Raw genomic sequence first — 20,957 nt, forward strand, 5'->3', positions numbered from 1 at the left:
GCTCAAACAGTAAGTGTTCTCCACAGCCATCTTTGATGCAGAGACCCAGATTGTTAGGAAGACGGCCACTGAAAAATCAACTCCAGATTGAGTCTGGATACAATGGCGTCCCAGACCTGTGGAAAATCCAAGGTCACTTTGTATTGACAGGAAACATTAGTTTCCCTCATATTCTAAAGAACTTTTCCTAAGTCAGGATATAATTTGTAAATCTGAACAAAAGCTGAAGTGCGTCACTATGGCCTGTAATACTGAAACAAAATAAGCCTGACCTCGATGGCATGAAAGTAACAATATGTTTTTACTAAACGGTCATGACTTCCATAATCATCTGCAGTCAGATGCATTTTTCTCCTATCAAATAATGCTTCCTGTTTTCTCATACAGTGTAACTGAACAGAGATTAGCAATACACACGTTCTGAGCTCCTCACTTGGAAACTGGGCACTGCTGCCTGATCTGTAATGGCTTCCACCATGCACTGACTGCGTCCCCGTCCTTCATCCCATACGTTGCTGAATTATGGCACATGTATTTTCGTCTGAGGGCATTGTCCATTACTGCACAGAACAGCTACTTTAGCACAGCTAGCTGGGTTTTGAAAGCGTTTCGATTAGGTTCAGCTAGCTGGTTGAGCTACACTTTTCAATTTGGTTCGGCTAGCAGGATGAGCTATGCATTTCCATTAGGTTGGGGTACCCGGATAGCTGTCTGTTTTGATTAGGTTTGGGTAGCTGGCTGAGCTCCTATGCATTTCCATTAGTTTAGGGTACCTGGATGAGCTACATGTTTCAATTAGGTTCGGCTAGCAGGATGAATTGCATGCATGGGTCACATTCAACGGTGAGAGTTTATCTTCTTACTTGACACTATACTGCCCAGAAAAACAGTCGAAATAAATGTTGTGGTTAGTTATATTGTTAATTCCCCCATGGTCAAAGTCTGTATGGTTGGATCACTGAGAAGTCTTTGTTCCTGTCAAGTTTATTTAGTTTTTTCCCTTTAAACACTAACTAGTCACTCCTTACTTTTATGTAACATTTTTTATCACTTACAAATGACATTTCGTAATGTACAGTATGAAATGCAGCTGAACGAGTGTATTCATAACTCAAACTCACACTCAGGTTTCTCAGTACACAAAAACACTAGTCGTCTCTTTGTTGAAACAATTCACTTTGCTATTTAGCTAAATGCATTCCATTTTAATCGCTGTTTAGTACAGGCGCTACTGGTCCACTCATCTGCAACCAAATGGGATACACAAGCACCAAGCAAGCTACAAGTAAACATTTAAAACCCAACACAAAGTTCCAGGTTCTACACACGTTGTGTCATGTCCTGTAAAGTCCTTTGCTGGTTGCTTGTCTTGGGATCCTATGGCCTTGCATGCATGCTGGGCCTGATTCTCTCATCTGTTTTGACACACAAAGAACACACATCAGAGGCATAAATCAGATAGTAATAATAGTATTCTAGTAGATAGTATTCTACCTCCTGTTTAAATGTGCTAATGTTTTCCATTAAGCACTCTGAACTGCATAAGAAACTGACTGTATTTAAACTTGGACTATGGCCCACTGGGAAGTGCCGCAATGCATTATTTTGTTGTTTAGCTGATGCTATTAACAAAAGCAGCTTATAAACTCATTTGTACAGCCAGATATTTTATGGAAGAAATTCTGGCACTACTCCTGGTTTCGAGTACCACTGCAACGCCCCAGTTAAGACCCTTCAGGGTAGATCGCTGTGTCTTTACCCATAATGCTCAGTGCTACAGTGTAAGCAAGCATACGTAAGGCTGAGAATGACAATCTGCAAACATGTTTCTAAGCAGAGTTAAATAGCACAACCTGGTGGTCTTCATGAGAACACACAGGTTTAAAGCTTTCATTGATCTCACTGAGCACTCCAGATAATCAATGCCTGCAGCTGGGGCCAAGCTCTGCAGAACCTCCTTTATGCTCTTCAGGTTTTTCTTCACTGGTATCATACCACATATTTTTTTTGTTTTTAATGGTTGCTTTTATAGATTCTTCTCACTCATTAAATTTCCACTGCAAAGTCTTAATTTACTTTCATAAACTAAGATTTAGCTTTAAACACCAGTTAGAAGATTAAGCCACTGAGCCCCCAAGTCATGAAATCAAAAATCTCATCTGTGGAAATCTGCTGGTTGAAATGGTGCCATTCTCATTTTTTAAAACCATAAATGAAATGTTCTAAATTTCACATGAAAGCTTCCTTAGATCAGTGTTTCTCAAACCATTCCTTGGGGATCCACAATTTTTCTCCAGTGACCAAAAATGTGTACTGTCTAGTGGAGGGAGCAAAAACATGACCCATCTGGGGGTCCCCGAGGACTGGTTTGAGATACACTGCCCTAGATGTAGGATATAGAATGTAGAGCATGAAAAGCAGCACAAATGCAGAACCAGCTGGCTGCTCCTCCTTCGAGACTTGTGATGTAGTACACAGCTACAGCCTTTTAAAATGTAGGCACACGCCCATGAGTCACTGGTACATTACTAGGTGGCTGACTAATAATGTACTCTAACACATTTATTTTGCAGGTGAAAATGTCGATGAATTCATCTAAAATTGACAGGGGAAAACTACAGCCGAATTAAACAGGCAATCAAATATTGTTAAGCAACAGTATTTTAGGTTTAAATGGTAGATGGACTAGATACTATGGTTAACCAGCAGTGCTGTACTGGTTATGTTTACTGCTTATGTTACATACAGCACTTGCAAGGCTTTAGTTACCTGAAAGTAATAAACAATCGTGGGGAAAATGAGTCACCTGACGTACAACAAAGCTAGCGTGTTTCTGGGTGACCTGCAGCCCAAATGCTGCCGTTCTGATTGCTGACCTGCTGTCACTTGGGCAGCATTCTTGCCAGGCTGAATGGGTGGGGCTCCAGGGATGACATGGACGAATGGTGCAAGAGAGGCGGGGCTTTGAACGCAGGCAGCTCCAGGGCCGACCCTCTGCGATAGAACAGCGCCTGTGATTGACCCGTCAGGTCACCACGCGTGCTGCCGGAGAGCTCATAAGTGTTGCTTGTCCTGAGGAAGAGATGCAAGACCAAATTCAATGTCTGAAGATCTTAGTTCAAAATGCCAGTGTTTTAAAGGCTGTTGTGTCTTAGAAGATACAGGAAAGCACTTTTAAAATCAGTTCATATCCATTAGAATTTGTATGACACTGGTGCTTAAAACAAAAGGACAAACAAGTAAACACTACTTTTCATGCCTTGATTTGTAGATAAATAATGCATCTGGTCTTTTTGACACTTTTCCCTGCGCCACTGCTATAGTCTGTTGGTAGAAACTTCTTGAGTGTTTCTCTGGTTAAAATAAATGTGACTGGGGCTGGGCTGGCGGCCACTGCAATATCCTATGACATCTTCTCTCAGAATGTGACACGGATTTATAGTGTCCACTAATATATGTGTGTCTGACAAATTCAATATGTACCTCTTAAGAACACCAAGCTAAAGAGAAAACTGGGGAAAAAAGGAACGGAAACTGGTCAAATTCTTTCCTAATAACTTTGCTCTGTATGTGGGCTGATTGTGCAAATACAACCACGACCACTTGCAGATGTACTGTTTTGTTGTGATTGCTGATATGGTGAATTTGAAATTTTCCCCTACAGCTGGAAGGAAGAAAGGATGGGTGAATGGATGGATGGATGTACATCTGAAGAGCCAGTGGTCACGCATCCTGTCTATCCAAATTCCAGTAAACAAAACTACCCACATCCTGCCATATGATAAGGTACTGCTCCAATGTTCGGTGTGCTTATGACACCAGCTGCAAGGTTACCTGTCAGTGGTGGATCGTTCTGAATGTTGACCAATCCTCAGCGAGCTCTGACTGGAGGACCTGCAGTGGATGGTACCTAAAAAAGAGACCAGCTATATCACACACAAACCAAACGTCAACCAAGGCCTTCAAGTTTAAAAGAATCTTAAAAGAAGCATTAATATTCTGCATCTTTTCAAACAGCTTTATTCTCTATAGAATAAATGCCTGTATAAAGTAACCTGTAGCATACAGATTAAGTAAAATTCCTTTTTAAAAAAAAACTGCTGAAAGAGGACTTCAGCAAAGGTATACTGGTCTTTGTGTTCAGTCATATTCATTTAAAATTAATATGTTCCATATCTGTAATCAGACATTCTTCATGTTTCATTAAGTTTTGAAATAGCTGACAGGTACAAGGCTCCCGTGAGCTTTGGTCATTCTGAGGAGCACTTGCCTGGTGTTCCACATGTTCTATAAAATCCAAGATGATGGATTTTAATCATCCCTACATTTGTTTGCAAGAGAATCATGTCAAAATTATGTTGGATGGAATGCTGTCCTAAATGACTCAGACACACCGGCAAGGTGGAGGGAAAATTCTGTATAAAAACCATGTTTCCCTAAATTAAGAACATACATTTTTAGATCAAAGAATTCCCTGGCTTCTCATTAAAATGTCAATTATCCAACAGGTCAGACCACACTTTAAGAATCTTGGTTTCTTGGCCTCATTAAATAGATTTTTGTTTCCATAAAATGCAATTTTTGCTGAAATTATAGAGTGCGACAATGAATGGCCAAACATCTATGTATATCACTGGGAAATATTAACATCACAAAAATGAAGCCGAATAAAAAGAAAAAAACAGCTTTAATGTTTCGGCAAAAGTCAAGGACGTTCGCTTGAGAAAGCCGCTATCCAGCGGAGTGGAAACCTTGGCCCTACGTCTCACGCTGAGCTCACAGTGTAATTACTGCGATTCTCAACAACACTGCATTAGAACACGTCTTTTAGTTTGGCCTGGAGGCACAATAAAATTTCAGGTGCTTAAGAGACTGTTTTATTTAGAAACAAATAGCACCATACACTAGAACATATTCCCAAAACTGCAGGGTTTTGTTGGAAAAATCAGTTATATAAATACTGCTTAAAACTTAAAAAACTACATTTTTAGTCACACGTCTGTATCTGCCTCACAAATTCCCAACTAACTACGTCGGTCCTTCCATTTTATGACAAGGCCAATTCATTAATTGGAGTTAATTAATTCAGTCCTGCACAAACAGTAAAACTCAGAAAATTGTGTCCTGGAGTTTTGTAACAATAACATTCTTCCCTAGGGGAAAGTTTGAAGCTGACCAGAGTCTCCCAGCTGGACAACCTGTCAAACACGCCAGCAGGAGATGCTTCGCTCCATCAGCTGTTGCTATCGCCCAGCTGGAAAGTTCATCTGAATCCTGCATGTCTTCAGCAGAATAAACAAAGTTTCACAATAAAAAAATATTGTAGTATATTAGTTAAAATATCACACTCTAGGGCGGCACAGTGGCGCAGTGATTAGCACTGCTGCCCCAAAGTCCTGGGTACGACGCCGGGTCCTTTCCGTGTGGAGTTTGCGTGCTCTCCCCGGGTTTGCGTGGGTTGATTGGTGAGTGTGTGCGCCCTGTGGTTTGTTGGTCACTGCCCAGGGTTGGTTCCCGCCTACTGCCCATTGTTCCTGGGATAGGCTCCAGTCCCCCCCGCGACCCCAGCTGGGATTCAGCCGTTTCAGAAAATGTAAGGATATAGTATACCTCCTTCAAATACACCCTAACCACCTATGTATATACATGTAGAACAAAACCATTCAAAAGTTTAAACTTGGAAAAAAAAATGGGATCAGCATTCAGACATTTCCGTGGTTCTACGCACCATAGGAAGCAGGCCCGATCAGGGACAGCCTGGAGAACTGGCCCGCCGTCTCTGGCTGTGTGAAAGGGAGGTGATCGCAGGTTAGTTCATCATACCCAGAGGGAGCTTAACAACATGGCTGTAAGACTCTACAAAGATGATCTGCCTTAGGGCTGTTTTCCTTAATACATACAGAGTGAAGCAGTTTCTCACAGTATTTAGATTTTTTTTTTTCCAAATTACCAAAAAATCCCATCCTGCACAATACATAATAAATGACAACTTTTTACTTGGCAAAACAGCCTTTCATGACAAATTCCATTTTTTATTTCATAAGCCTACAGTAGTTTTACTTGGAATCCTTTCAAATGTGACTGTAATGCATTTACATATTTGTAATTATAGACAGCGCAATACCAAAGAGACTGTATCCTACACTATAAAACATAAAGACAACCGCATATACACAAGTACATATGCTGAGTATATACATGTAGCATAGAAATGTAAATATTAACACATTTCTGCTTCTTTTATTTTTCACATTCATTTCAACACAAATTAAATTACACTGAAAAAAGCCTTACAGAAACAGCACCAGGTCCCACACAAATGCAAAAAAAGTCCTTTTTATGTCTCGCACTGTAAAACATCCCTAGGCACAAAGTGTCCTTTGCTTTGATTTGTCTTGGGAGAGCACTTACCTTCCTGAATGAGTCCTGGCCATCCACCTCCATTGGCTGAGCGCTAAAGGAAGAACACATGAGGCTTTCAAGACAGGATTCTCTTTCGGCTGTAATAATCACTCAGGCAGTGGGGCTGTGAGTAACACCATAAGGTACACACAGCGTATATTGTGATCTAAGGAACACAGAGCCATCAGAGGAGCCTGGCTGACACTGATAACGTTAGAGCTAGTTCACTTAGATCAGGGATGCCCAACTCCAGTCCTGGGGGGCCAGAGCCCTGCACATTTTTGGGTTTCCCCTCATTTAATTACGTGCTAATTACCACACAGCTCTTGACCTGAATCAATCATGGTGGAACAGGGAAAGAACTAAGCTACACAGGGCTCCGGCCCCCCAGGACTGGAGTTGGGCACCCCTGACTTAGACTAAGCTATAATAAAGGGAATAGATTACCTGGGATGCAAAATTCTAAAAAGTTAAATTGCACGTTGGAGAAACTTTGTTTGCTAACATAGAAAATGTAGGCATGGGAAAGCAATTGGTTTAGTATTACCAAGCTGGCCTATCAGGCATTGGGATAAGACCACAAATGTGAGGAACAGCTGATATGTGTATCGGGAAAGCACAACATAGCCTTCTTCCTCAATATTATACTCTTAAGAGTCATCAAATAGAGGCAGGGAATGAGAAAAGACAAAAGGGATGAGTAAGTTGGGAGTACTGGCGAGTGTAGAAAGCTTTTGCAGAATTCTTACGCTTATATTGGGATAATGTTTGAAATATACAGTATATATTTAAACACATATTGTAATCCTAGACTGAAATATGCTTGACAACCCAATCTTGTTTATTTTTACTTTTATTTTGAAATCTAAATAAGGCCACGTTTTTTCATTCTAGGATCAATCTCGGTCATTTCAGTATCACTTTCCCATATACGGAAACCAGAGCCAAAACGATTCATGGATATACAGTACGGTGAATACATTCCTGCCAGCTGAAATTCATTTCTGCCTTCAGATCCCTGTTTGTTTGGACAGGACTCAGAGAGCACAAATGGCAGGGTGAGCGTCTGACTGAACTGACGTCAGAGACGTGCTGCTTAGCCGTACACTGCAATCACTCGCAGGTTGCTACCTTAAAGGTCCCCTCAGGCTTCGGGTGTTCTCAACCTGAAAGCCCTGCACCGCTCTGCAACCGTCACTTTGTGTCTGACAGGGGCTACAGTCAAAACAATATGAAGCTTCGTTTTGACATTATACAATAAGAGTTTTATCCCCTTTACATTGATTCAGGGTAAAGTGACTTCCATGGCTGAGACTCACCATGTACATATCCCTAGGGCCCGAGGTATTTCTACAGAACTGTTTATCAGAACCTGCTTTTTGCTTCTTCCCACCACCATCTGGGTTTATTTTTATATTATGTTACTGAAACAAAAGAAATAAACTAACTCTAATAGTTTCCAGTCTGAAGTCCAACTTAAGGGTCTTTAAAAATTTTTTTATTATAGGGTTGCTCTATAAAGGCAACCAAGGACTCTTTTTGGTATGATTTTACTGTATCCTGTGTTATAAAATGTATGAAATCCAAACAAACGTTTGATTTATAGCCCTTAGTCTAATATGGTAAATACCACTTACAAGAGTATGGGGAGAGGATATGTTTCCATATTTAAGGTTTCAGTATTGATGTCCATCCAAGTAGTGTGTTTCATTCATATATCTGCTTATGAAAGCAAATGTTCACTGGCCACTACAGGGTAAACAAAGGGAACTCAACCATTGTGAAATGAATGCCATGAGTAACATTAAAACAATTGATGTGATTCATAAACGTTAACATGCATATTTCTGTTGAGTCCCCTGATTCATAAAAATGGGTTTAATCGCCAAGATAAACACACCACCAGCACTGGACTTTATGGAGGTTGGGGAAATGAGTGCATTTCCATTTGTCAATATGAAGGCCATCTCACACAACATCAGGAAAATTGGTTTGAATCCCGTGGCGAGCATACCGATGCTGCTGTGGGCCCTTAAGCAAAGCCCAGTCACGCCAGGGGTACTAGACAATGGGCGACCCTGCACTATGACCCTCTCTGACCTATCTATGTGTCTGAGTCTCACGGAGAGCAAGATGAGACAGACAAAAAAGACTATTTCCTCACAGGGGAATTACTATTCTATGGTACAGAATACAAAGAAATGTGTATGCCTTTGTGATCCAGCAGAAGATAAAGCAATGGTACAAGCAACCTTTTGGATGCTGTAGTCCCATGGCGATCGATCAATTCAGCTGATAGATGTTTTCTAAGCATTATCTCTTTTATTGCTATTAATTATCCTGGTAAGAGTACAGTATGCAGGGTCCACTATGTGGACTCAAGGAGAAGGACTTGACTAACATTAAAAACATTTGACCATTTGACTAAATGACCATTCCTTAAAAGTAGGCAAAGCTAACAAAAGTCTCCATTCACACAGTCTGCATATCGTAACTAACTCTACAGCGATTAGCTAAATGAAGCCGTTCATTGTAAACACACTTCACCATCAGCCAATCAGCCATCAGATTAAACAGCCTTTTAAAAATTAAAAATAAATACACAATCTGTATGCAAACCTGGATTTAAAATAGCCGCTGGGCAACCTATATGTTCAATGCTAGCCTAGACTTAGTAATAATTAAATGAGCTACTCTATATTGGTACAAATTTATGCTAATGCTAAAGATATTACTTCACTTCAGTAAACAGAGGGGAAACCGTATACCGTTTTGGCTAGTTCTTCATGGTAGTTATAAATTGGCAACCAGTCAAACCAGAAAAGAAACAAAAACAATGCTAAATAGCCATTTGGCGGGGTGAACATGTCAGTAAAATATCTTACCCATAAGTAGCTGTGCAAAATTTCCATTGCACAAAACAGAAGATCATTCACAAAATGAAAACAAAGAATAGCCAATGAACGTGGGAATGATCCCATGTTAAGGCCATAAAAGCTGGAAATGGCTGAACAAACTGACCTTGTAGCATCAATCAGTTAATGGACAAAGTGACTGCTGCTCTTGGCTCAGTGATTCATTAGCACTGCAAGGTCCCAGATTATTCCCAAAATCAATGCAAGCAGTCACACTTAATTAAGTTTGAAGCCCCATAAAAGTTTTAACATTTAACATGCCATCCTACTATCCACTAAACAGCCACTGCTCCAAAAAACAGTTTTATGTTTTTCCAATAATAACGCAGTAATGTTCCCCATGACCTTGGAGGGACGGTGCAACAGTCCCAGCAGCGCTCATTCTGAGAGCCAGAGAAAGCCAAACGCTCAGGTGCAGCCCTTAATGAATGGGAAACCAAACAAGGCTGGGCATTTATGTGGAATGCTTTTACAAAAGTACTGCCTTCTGGGCTCCTCATGAAAGCAAATGTACATTTCGTTTTGGACACAAAAGCAGGAAGTCTTAGCTGCTTATGTTAAATGACCTGACACGGGACAGTAAAAATGGACGGGGTTCTTGTGGGGAGCTCGAGTGGCTACGTGCTCCTCCACTCAGCAGAGACTACAGACTATAAGCGTCTCACCACATCTCACAAGGAAAGCCTTGTTTCCTATAAGGTAGTCTGGGTTCAGTTTTTAAGTCAGAATTAATCAAGGATGCAAATTCATCAGAGGTGAAAAGGGTGACAAGGATACAAATCCCCATTTTGTTAGTCAGAAAAATCTGTGACGGCAATAACTGTCTTCCGCCATGTTCTCACGGACCCAAAACAAGCCCATGTTGCATGCAGTGCCTGCTTATGGGAGACTGCTGCTAACTTTGGTTGATGTTGGACAGTATTCAAAGTATGACAACCAACCGCGGGTTTAATGATAATTAAAATTTGAACTGTAATACTTACTGTTGGGAAATGTACCATGGGTTACTGTGAAACCAATAACCGTCTCAATCCCTAACATTGCCGTCTTCAGTCTTCAGGTGCGCTCCAGTTGCAAGTGCCATTTTGAAGACAGCACTGGTCTTTATTTGTTTTGTTTTTTCTCTACAAGGTGAGGTTATCATTTTATTACCATGATTCTATCCTTGCACACCTCCCCCCCCCTTTTAAAAAGTCATTGAATCTACAAAAATCACACAAATGACCTATTTTGGGCTCAAAACTGTGGGGTACCGCAGGGTTCAATTTTAGGACCACTCTTGTTCCTAATTTACATTAATGATATTGATACCAATACATACAGTAAACTGGTTAAATTTGCAAACGACACCAAGGTGGGTGGTGTAGCAGATACTGATATAGCAGCACAGAGACTACAACGGGATCTGGATTTAATTAACAACTGGGCTGATACCTGGCAGATTAAATTTAACATAGATAAATACAGATATTTTAAACACAGCATATTTGTGCCTTAGCAATATTTTCCTTTCCCACTGTCCAGTAGAGAGCAATTTCAGAATCTAAACTGCTGTGAAAGTTTTTCGTTGTTATTAATATTCTCAAAACTGCTATGCTGTTTGCCTTTTTATACCACAGAGTAAACCCAATGAAGTCCAGATGGCTATTCATCCTCAGCAGCAGAACCAGAGACATCAGCGACGTCCTCCCCAGAAAACAAAAGTCTGTCATAGCAGAGCTCTTTACAGAGGAGAGACCCCCTAAGCCATTGTGCAGCATCACTCAGGAAGACGTCATGTCATGCAAGGCCACAGGCTGCATTTCTGTGGATGCAGATCCACATGCATGGTGGAAATGCAACGAGCAGAAGTATCCTGACACTGCTAAGATGGCACACCGCTACCTTGCTGCCCCAGGTACATCTGTACCAAGTGAGAGAGTTCTCTCTACAGCAGGAGACACTGTCACTGCAAGTAGATCTCGTCTCTTGGCAGGGAATGTACAGTAAACAAACTGACCTCTTCCAGAACAACATGAAAATAGAATGAACAGAGCAGTATTGTGTTGAAACAGTGCAGTGTTTACTAGTTTGCTTTAAGCTGCATGTTATATTAACGGTCTGGTAATTTAAGAAAAAAACCTTTAAAAATCTTTCCATTAGGAAATGCCAGTCATGGAATTGAAAATTTGTTATATGTGCTTATTTTGAATGGTGTGTGAGTGTGCATGTGTGAGTGAATGGTGTGTGAGTGTGCCCTGTGATGGGCTGGCCCCCCGTCCTGGGTTGTTCCCTGCCTCGTGCCCATTGCTTCCGGGATAGGCTCCGGACCCCCCGCGACCCAGTAGGATAAGCGGCTTGGAAAATGGATGGATGGATGTGCTTATTTTAGAGAAAAGAATGAGTGTTGCTGGTTGATCTTATGCTTCATTTTATGTTTATGGCCTCTGGTTATATTTTGGTCATAAAAATAGGAAAGTCAAGGTTCCTTTCTTTACACCAATTTAGGGGTCAGAGTTATAAGAGCTATTTTCCTCTTTTAGTTTCTCAGACAATTTTTTGTAAGAACCACAGCTAACCACAGATAATAAGAATAAGAAAAATTCTTCTTTTAGTTAAGATTTGACAGTGAATAACTATTTGTTCTGAGCAAGAATTTAAGGCAAATGGTTTTAAACCTTTTTTGCAAAATAAATGAAAAGCACTTTGAAATCAGAAATGTCTCCCCATTTACTGTATAAAAATCACTCCCAGCATTAACCTAAGACTGCCACAGTGACGTGCCTAATGCCAAATCGCCTCATTCATTCAGTGTTTAAAGGACTACATGATACGATCTTGAGAATGACTGATATTTTAAAAACCGAAAACGGTGGAGTATCTACTGCTGATGTATGATATTTCTGGAGTGTTGACAAAATAGAAAAAAAAGTGAACCAAACCAAACCTAAAACTGTGACCCGAAACCATGACACGCACCCAACCGTGCATTTTGTGACCCATTCCACCCCTAATTCAGAAGTAGTGCTATTCATTTGCTGAATAAAAACACCATAGTATACCCAACCTACCACGGTATACGTACAATCCAGCCTTGCCCATTTTTGCTGGACTCTGCGGAGGCACTGGATATCTTTCGTGTCAGTGTGACTATACCTTTAGATGTGACACTGCACCACATCCCTCACAGACATTACCACTCTTCAGGTTAAGCTGTAAGATCTAACATGGCCTCGCCATCTTGGCCAGTTTACTCACGAGCAGGGCGAGGGCGCCGGTCGGGACTGAGAGGTCAGCGGTGCATAGGGCAACTGCAGCACTGTGGAAGCTGAAACGACAAAAGGCAGCGTGGAAACTCATGATGCGAATGAGCAACAGGCTGAGGTACAATGATGAAAAGAATAAAAAGAATTTTTAACATGTTCTAAAAACAAACAGGTCCTGCACCAGGATGCAAAAATACGCTCAGTCACAGATACGCTCATGGCCACATGCTTCACACACACATTCAAATGTGACACATGTTAAAAACACATCTTGTTTATACTTAAACATAGCTGAAATCACTTTCGTGCTTTGCCTAGGGAGCATTTACAAAATGAACGCCACGTGTGTTTATGAAGCTGCTCTTTCCTTCTAATAAATTCCGCACTCCACAGGAGTTCTCCAAAAGAGAGGCTTCGGATATGCTGATGAAAGCACCGTCCGGGAAAATTCATCCGCATGTAAAACTGCTTTTACTCCTGTGTTCTCCAAGTACCCGAGGGCCGGACTCAGGAGCCAAAGCAAGCTTACAGCAAGCATGGCTTGCACATGCTCAGACATCACCAGAAGCCGCTAGACACTCGCCGTGTCAGGTTACCTACACCTGCACCCTGTCACCAGGCCGGTGATGAATTCTGGGAATGTTGCCGCCATTAGGGTGATTAACCACTGTGTTTGGGGGAGAAACAGCCTACAGGATCGACAGAGAAAGGAGCTAAAACACACTGCCTTCCAACAGCCCAGAGAAAGGGAAAATAGATTCGCTTTTCTTGGACTGAATTAAATACAGCAATTTATCACAATTTGTTGCACACTGGTAATTGTTTTACGCCATGAGCTTGCCAGACTGTGGAGGGAAGCATGGTAATGCCTTATCTAAAAGATCACTAAAATTCAGCAAGGAAATAAAGACTTGGAATTAAATCACAGCTGTGGAGTCACACTAACAACTACAGACAATACAATCACCATAATTACACTGGCCTGAGCCCACTTTTTCATAAGTGAGCTCTACAGAATGAAACTCCAAACAAAAAACCTACTGTCAGTCTAACGCAGGGGTGCCCAACTCCAGTCCTGGGGGGACCGGAGCCCTATATAGCTTAGTTCTTTCCCTGTTCCACCATAAATGATTCAGCTCAAGAGCTGTGTGGTAATTAGCACAAGGAGTTGAATCAGGTGTGTTAAATGGGGGGAAACCCAAAAATGTGCAGGGGCTCTGGCCCCCCAGGACTGGAGTTGGGCACCCCTAGTCTAACATGGTAGAAGAATTTAAGAAGGGGACTATTCTCTGCTGCCTGGAAATTAAGAGAAAGACTGTTCTCCTCTGGAGTATTACTGACGGATTACTGAAAGCTGAAAAGGTCCAATTTCCCTGTGTAGTAAAATACAAAGCCCATTTATTGATAGGTTGGATTAATTCTACAAAACGAATGAAAAAATGAATGAATAAATATATACATAAGACACAATGCAGCCCCCCAACACAGTTCCTTATGCAGGAACAATCAGACACACATGTTTTTGACCCCAAACTTCGGCAGTCACTCTGTAACATTAATTTAATTCATGTATGAAGAGATTAGGGCTTAGGAAATATTTCAAGGCAAATACAGATACCTGCCAAAAAAGGAAATAGTGGAATAAGAGAAGGACGAAAGTACATTAAATCCAGGCACTTCCACAATGGAGTGGTCCCTGAGTTAATTAAGCTATTATCGTGCTTATGGTCACGAACAGACGTGCTGCACAGGCTGAGGTGGTCATTCTTTCAGCTTCTACGGTCAGAGACCCTCCCAGCATGATTTAAACAGAACCACTTCAAGAGAACGCTTTCAATCTATGGTAAAGCCTTCTGTCTTGACGTGAGTACAGTCTTCCAGTCTGACAATGTCCCATCCACTATTCATGGACGGGTATTGAACAGGTTTCTGAGCATGAAAAAAAATGTAAAGCATAAGCCATGGCCATCCCTGTCATTGTATCTCAACCCAGCTGAGTGCTCATGGGAGATTTGGGGACCACCTGCCACTTGCGAAATCTATGCCAAGGTTCACTGAAGGTCAGAAGGTCGCTAACGTCGCCCTATGCCTTAAGATACTTTTGGCTTTATTTTGATAAAGCAATATATATTATTTATATTACTGAGTGTAAATTTGATCATACTACACCTGTATGTATACAAAAACTAAATACAGTGCTCAGCATAAATGAGTACACCCCCTTTGAAAAGTACGAATGTAATCAGTAGCTCAATGAACAAAAGAATAACTTCCAAAATTTTCACAAGGCTGAGTTTTATTGAACACTTGTTTAACTCCATAACATGAAATTAAGGTTAATAATATAACTTAGATCACAAAATCTTCAGTTTTACTCAAATTGGTTGAAGCAAAAATGAATACACCCCGCAACAAAAAGTACTACATCTAGTATTTTGTATGACTGCCGTGATTTTTAAGGACAGCACCAAGTCTTCTAGGCATGGAATGAACAAGTTGGCGACATATTGCAACATCTATCTTTGTCCATCCTTCAAGAATAACCTGTTTTAGAGCCTGGATGCTGGATGGAGAGTGATGCTCAACTTGTCGCTTCAGAATTCCCCACAGGTGTTCGATTGGGTTCAGATCAGGAGACATACTTGGCCATTCAATCACCTTCACCCTGTTCTTCTTCAGAAATGCAACAGTAGCTTTAGATGTGTGTTTTGGATCATTGTCGTGTTGGAAAAGTGCACGACGACCAAGTACATGGAGAGATGGCAGCATCTTCTCCTTCAGTATAGAGCAGTACATTGTTGAGTTCATGATACCATCAATGAAATGCAGCTCCCCAACACCAGCAGCACTCATGCAGCCCCACATAAGGACACTGCCACCACCATGCTTCACTGTAGGCACCATGCATTTTTCTTTGAAATCCTCACCTTTACGACGCCATACAGTTTTGAAACAAGTAGTTCCAAAAACAGGGATTTTTGTCTCATCACTCCAGAGTATAGAGTCCCAGTAGTCTTCATCTTTTTCCGCATGGGCCCTAGCAAATTCTAGGCGTGCTTTTTTGTGCATGGGCTTTAGGAGAGGCTTCCTTCGTGGACGATACCCATGCATGCCATTCCTCTGCAGTGTGCGCCGTATGGTGTCACGGGAAACGGTCGCTCCAGTTTGGCTTTCTACTACTTTAGCTAACTGCAGTGAACTTGCATGGCGATTTTCTTCAACCCTTCTCATCAGCAGACGCTCCTCTCGAGATGTTAACTTCCGTGGACGGCCTGGACGTCGCTGTAAGATCGTTGCACTTCCATCTTTCTTAAATTTTTGGATCACTTTTGCTACAGTATTTTGACTGATAGGTAAAGCTTTGCTGATCTTCTTGTAGCCCTCACCTTTTTTGTGTAAAGAAATGATTGCCTTTCTCAGATTTTGTGACATTTCTCTTCCATGTGGAGCCATTGCTGACAGCATGAAATGGGAAGGGCCTTTCTTTGTTAAGTAATGCCCTTTTATAGTCACCTGTCTGCTGGACACCTCTTAAATGAATCATTAGACTCACCTGTGGTTGAATGCCTGTTAATTAGAATTTTGTAGTCTTAAGTGTGGCTTTTCTCCTAAGACTATAATTGGGGTGTACTCATTTTTGCAACATGGGCTTGAGTGAATTTGTTAGGAAAATCACTTTTTTGTGTGTGCAAATCAACAAATCTTGTTTGCAATCAATGGCCCACATTTGTGAGAGTATTTTGTAATATAGTATCTCATAGAAAATGTTGATTCTGAAAGGAAACTAAAGGTTTTCTGACAAATGTAGTGGGGTGTACTCATTTATGCTGAGCACTGTATGTATGAATACATTAAATATTAACATTATGTAATCAAGCCAAAAACCATCTACAACATGACTGACCTGATAATAAACACACTGATAATCAAGGACGGCAAATTCATGACCACAAATGACAGTGTTTGACTTAATAAGCAGAAAAGTGTGTGTAGAGTAAAGGCTTCTCTCTGTGGGTGGTTAGAAGTTGGAGGGATGAACATTCAGTCTCCACCTACTTTTCTTTAATGCTGGCTGAGATGTCTGCTGAAGCTGTGCAGCTGCCTTTGCACTGTGAAGCGAAAAATGAAGTTCGCAGTTCAACTGAAAATAATAACGGTTTACCAGAGAGTGAAATAGCTACGCTGATTTCTCACTTATATGTGCGTTCAGATTTACTTACAGGACAAAATGTTTCACTGCTCTACATGGTATTTACAGTTTAACCAGCAATATTTAAAAATTATTATGTCAAAATCAATGTAAAGTCAAAACCATATCACTTAGAAAATTAACAATGAACTTGACATCAATTACGAAAAAAAAGTTTTATTCCCTTGGACGTACCCTTGTGTAGCTTTGATACTGCGATATTTAAGTCCTCATAATTACTTAATCACACCAAGCTTGTGGATTTTGAATCTGACAATGGTTTTACATGTTACTCCCCATGTTTTCTCCATGTGCTGCTGTTCTGGTGACTCGGACACTCCGCGTTTCACTCCGCGTGGGACTGCATGCATGTTGAGTTACTGTTAAATGTTTCTGTGTATTATAGCATATTTGAAGCAATAATTTAAACAAATGTTAAAGTATTACCTTTGATGTTTGAGTGCATTTTCTAACTTTGCAATATATGCCTTCTGTTCAGCCATTTTTCTGAAAATAAAACACATGTAGGTCTTTCAAGGTCAATCTCATTACAGTATAATGAAATAGTAATGCGTTTATCTATAACTCCTTACTTGTTCATTTCTTGCATCTCTTTCTTAATCATACACATGTGCTCCTCTAGCTTAGCAATCTAAAATCAGGCAGAAAAAAGTCAGTATGCAGATTTCTCCAAGACTGAGCTGGGTATTAGGATCCAATAAGGCTTCAGATCTACTCTACCAGGCACCTGCCAGCTGTGAGTCCTATTAAAACTACCACTCCTCTATGCCCTATACCTGCAGTGTATAATGCCAGTGTGCTGACTTCATTGGAGTGATTGTCTTTGACTAGCATGACAGAGCATTGGAAAGACAAAAAGATAAAACAAAACCTTTGTGCTTTAAGAAGCAAAACACACAGCTGCAAACATTATGGCATTATTATTATTAGAGATACATGTACAAAAATGCTGCCATAACTACTGCTGAATGCAGACTTGAGGCATTAAGTTATTGTCCTTCTACAATAAGGTATATAAATAAGGCAGATATTGCCACATACCCTCTTCTGGTAATGCGCTAAGAGCCTTTTTCTGTGTCTTGTCTGAAATTGTAGCACCTGGAGTGTGACGGAAAAGGCTTAACTTGCATCCTTGTCACTTATATATAATAACGGAAAAGCAAGTCTGACACGGGGATGGCCACACAATCTTCATTATGACAGTGGAACAAGCAACTTACAGCACACCAATAAGGTCAAGAGGTTCACTTACTGTTTGGGTAAACATGAGAACAGCTAGGATACCTGATCCAAGTGATTTTAAACATGATGTGATTGTTGGTTGGCTATGTGATAGTAATATATTATACTACAGATGTAGCCGCTTGAATTTTCCCCAGTTTCCATGATGGGACCTTGGCTGGTCCTTGGCTGGCCCCTGCTGGGTTCTGGGTGGGACCTTGACTGTAATGAGATCCCCCACTATGATGTAATGAATAAGTGGGCCGGCATGATCCGCCCCTTACCTCTCTGTGTGTAAAGTACTTGCAATGATTTATCCATCCACCAGGGGGAGCAGTGATTATGAAAGCTGAAGTGACTTACCGGAAATCAGGTAGAACACCTGATTTCAGGTATCTTAACTTCACTACAAAAAATGAAAATCTAAGCAAGTACAGTATTTTCTTCCATCAACCTTTTCACAACATGCTGAAGTCAACCGATGTAGGTTGTGGTATGCTTGCCAAAGGTTGACCAGGCTGGGCACGAGAGAGATGCCACCTAGAGAGGGCCCGCTACTTCTTCAGAGACCTCGGACCTAGGTGGAGCCCCCAAAATTCTGAGGTTCCCTTTCATAAGCCAGGACAACTGGTTCCTCGACAGATTCCCAGTTTTCAAACAGAATAGCTCAAAGGCTCCACCTGCCCAGGTTTTACAATCCCTGTATCTTCCCAGGAACCGGTCAGTTTGGTGTTCCTGCCGATCTGCCCCATCATCCTACACCAGAAAGTCAGAGCAGACTGAGTCTTGGCTTTGTGGGCATCACACTAATTTATATAAGCAGGGATCCCAGTGACCCTGTATGGTATTCTGACCATTGACGTGGTGTTTCAGGCACAGAAATAAATCCTCATCCAGCCCTTGATTGTAACAGCTCATTACACGGGTCTACAATTTCTACTTTCTAGTCACACCAAATAAGAACAGGGGCATCTTGCATTATGTTTTTGTGCTGTATTCAAATATCTAATCAGAATTTCCTTATCACAGAAGGATTTTAAGTGACATGCAAGTAATATTTACTCTATCTGTATCTTTACAGTATATGTGTATGGTGGAAGTGACTCGTCTAAAAGGCATGATTTCCTCCTGATTTCCTGAACATCCCTCCTAAGGGTCCAACAGAAGTCAACAATCCTACCGGGACCACAATTACCATGATATAGTTTTTCCATATCAGAGAGGGAGCAGAATCCTGTCTCAACATGTCCAGATGTGTTACAGCTTGTAAACTGTAGCAAAACAGACTTTACATTGTGACCTTCAATAAAGGTTTTAGATAAAATTATTTTATTTCTATTTGCGAACATTTTTAACATACCCATACATTTTTAATAAGAAATTATATACTATTAATATATCCTAAAAATGATGCAACACAAAAACTATAGTTGATAGCAGAATTCTAAAAATTCCAAATCTATGACAAACTCTTTGTTGACCAGCATTATACTTGGTCTCACTTAATTGCTAATTAATCATCTCTATGTATTTAGACCCCCGTGCCCATGGAAATCATACAATAGGTAAGCAAGGCATGTTGCATTACAAATTTAATTAGCACAAATAAAACAGTGAAGTATTTATATCATTTAAGTTCACACTTACCTTGCTTATTTCAGAGAAGTAATTTGTTGCTACAACACTGATGTCTGAGAAGAGGGCCTTTACTTCTGAGCTACTCTGCGAAAATCAGACCAATCCTAAATTTTGAAATTCTAAAATCCCAACACATAGCTGAAATAGAGTCAGACTTAAGAAAACACTTAACGTTCAAGACTTTCCAAAGTCTACCCAGTAAGGACAGATGTGTTCCACTTACTTTGTGTGACAGCGGAGTAACCTGACACTGTGCTTTACAAATCAGGCACTCTCCTTTTTTGCCTGAAATAAAAAACTGTTTATGAAACAAAACAATTCTTACAAAAAAAAAAAAATGAACCAAAACACTCTTTATTGATTTCACTTTTGAAGTACCTCTGAACCACCACTGGGTGGCCCTATTAGCCAATTTAAAATGAAGTTTAAATCCAGTTCTACAATAGGTTTTGTTTTTAGTTAAGGTGACAAGGAATTGACCGCATTTTAAATGTGCAGTTTAGTGCCCTGTTCTGCAAAACCAGATTTTTTAGGCTACTTTAGAATGCCAAACCTATTTAAAAACCTTAATATCAATATAAAAGAGTTACGTGCCTACTACGTGCCTGCCACTATGTCATATTGTTGTATAGTGTGTGGCATAGTGTGTGGCTATAGTGACCACAGGCTGGTGTACCTTTCTGAAAGCAAGTGCTGCACACAGTATGGCCGCAGGTGGAAATGGCCAATTTCAGGTCAGCAGCGGGTGGCAGGAAACACGAGTTACAGCAAACCCAGCTGGGCATGTTTCTGAAGCACCTAATGAGAAAATAATCACGTTTGGCAGCTTTGCATTCACCTAACTACAAAAAAATCTACTAATTTATCAATTGTTAGAAAAGTATTGAGCAGCTAGATCTGCCATCTATTTTACCGTTCATTTCTAATTAAATAATGAGATTGGATATATTCATGAGCCATTTATTAGGCACACTGTGGGACCATCAAGTAAAACACGTCAGTTTGCTTATCTATCTCGGTCAACAATTATTAGATTTTACAGACATAGCAACCTAGCCTAACGATCATCGTGCTCTACCTGTCTGTCCGTGTATCGGAGCGTCAGCACTAATAACCTCAGCAAAACACTTTCTTTGCACTGAAGATAGACGTTAATAAATAAATTGCCTGAATGATTACACAATTTAGTGCTTTTGTTTTCACTAGTTAACGCTCAGGTACGAACTCAACTTCTCTCGAATTTTTTTTCCCATTTCCGTTACCCCGTACGCGTCACGTGACCACGTTGCGCCAATCCGCCACCCCCACACCTCGACCTGTAGCGAC

General features: G+C 40.7%; 1 protein-coding gene across 3 annotated transcripts; it reads right to left on the reverse strand.

Annotated features, from left to right (window-relative positions):
* Window positions 1-1,028: 1,028 nt before the first annotated feature.
* On the reverse strand, window positions 1,029-20,883 carry LOC125705183 (probable E3 SUMO-protein ligase RNF212). Of its 3 annotated transcripts, XM_048971622.1 has the most exons (16): window positions 20,710-20,883; window positions 20,308-20,429; window positions 19,855-19,916; window positions 19,641-19,715; window positions 17,814-17,870; window positions 17,345-17,403; window positions 17,199-17,258; window positions 16,619-16,671; window positions 12,555-12,624; window positions 12,368-12,421; window positions 6,412-6,454; window positions 5,729-5,783; window positions 5,199-5,282; window positions 3,835-3,910; window positions 2,877-3,072; window positions 1,029-1,415 (listed from the first exon to the last, which is right to left on the reverse strand). In XM_048971622.1, the coding sequence occupies exons 2-15, from the start codon at window positions 20,414-20,416 to the stop codon at window positions 2,883-2,885; spliced, it is 1,047 nt and encodes a 348-aa protein (XP_048827579.1). In that variant the 5' UTR covers window positions 20,417-20,429; window positions 20,710-20,883; the 3' UTR covers window positions 1,029-1,415; window positions 2,877-2,882. The 3 variants fall into 3 exon arrangements, with proteins under 3 accessions (XP_048827579.1, XP_048827580.1, XP_048827581.1); XM_048971623.1 differs by lacking the exon at window positions 12,368-12,421; XM_048971624.1 differs by lacking the exons at window positions 5,199-5,282; window positions 12,368-12,421.
* Window positions 20,884-20,957: the final 74 nt, after the last annotated feature.

This window comes from Brienomyrus brachyistius, chromosome 12 (assembly GCF_023856365.1).
Source record: "Brienomyrus brachyistius isolate T26 chromosome 12, BBRACH_0.4, whole genome shotgun sequence".
Lineage (NCBI taxonomy): Eukaryota > Metazoa > Chordata > Actinopteri > Osteoglossiformes > Mormyridae > Brienomyrus > Brienomyrus brachyistius.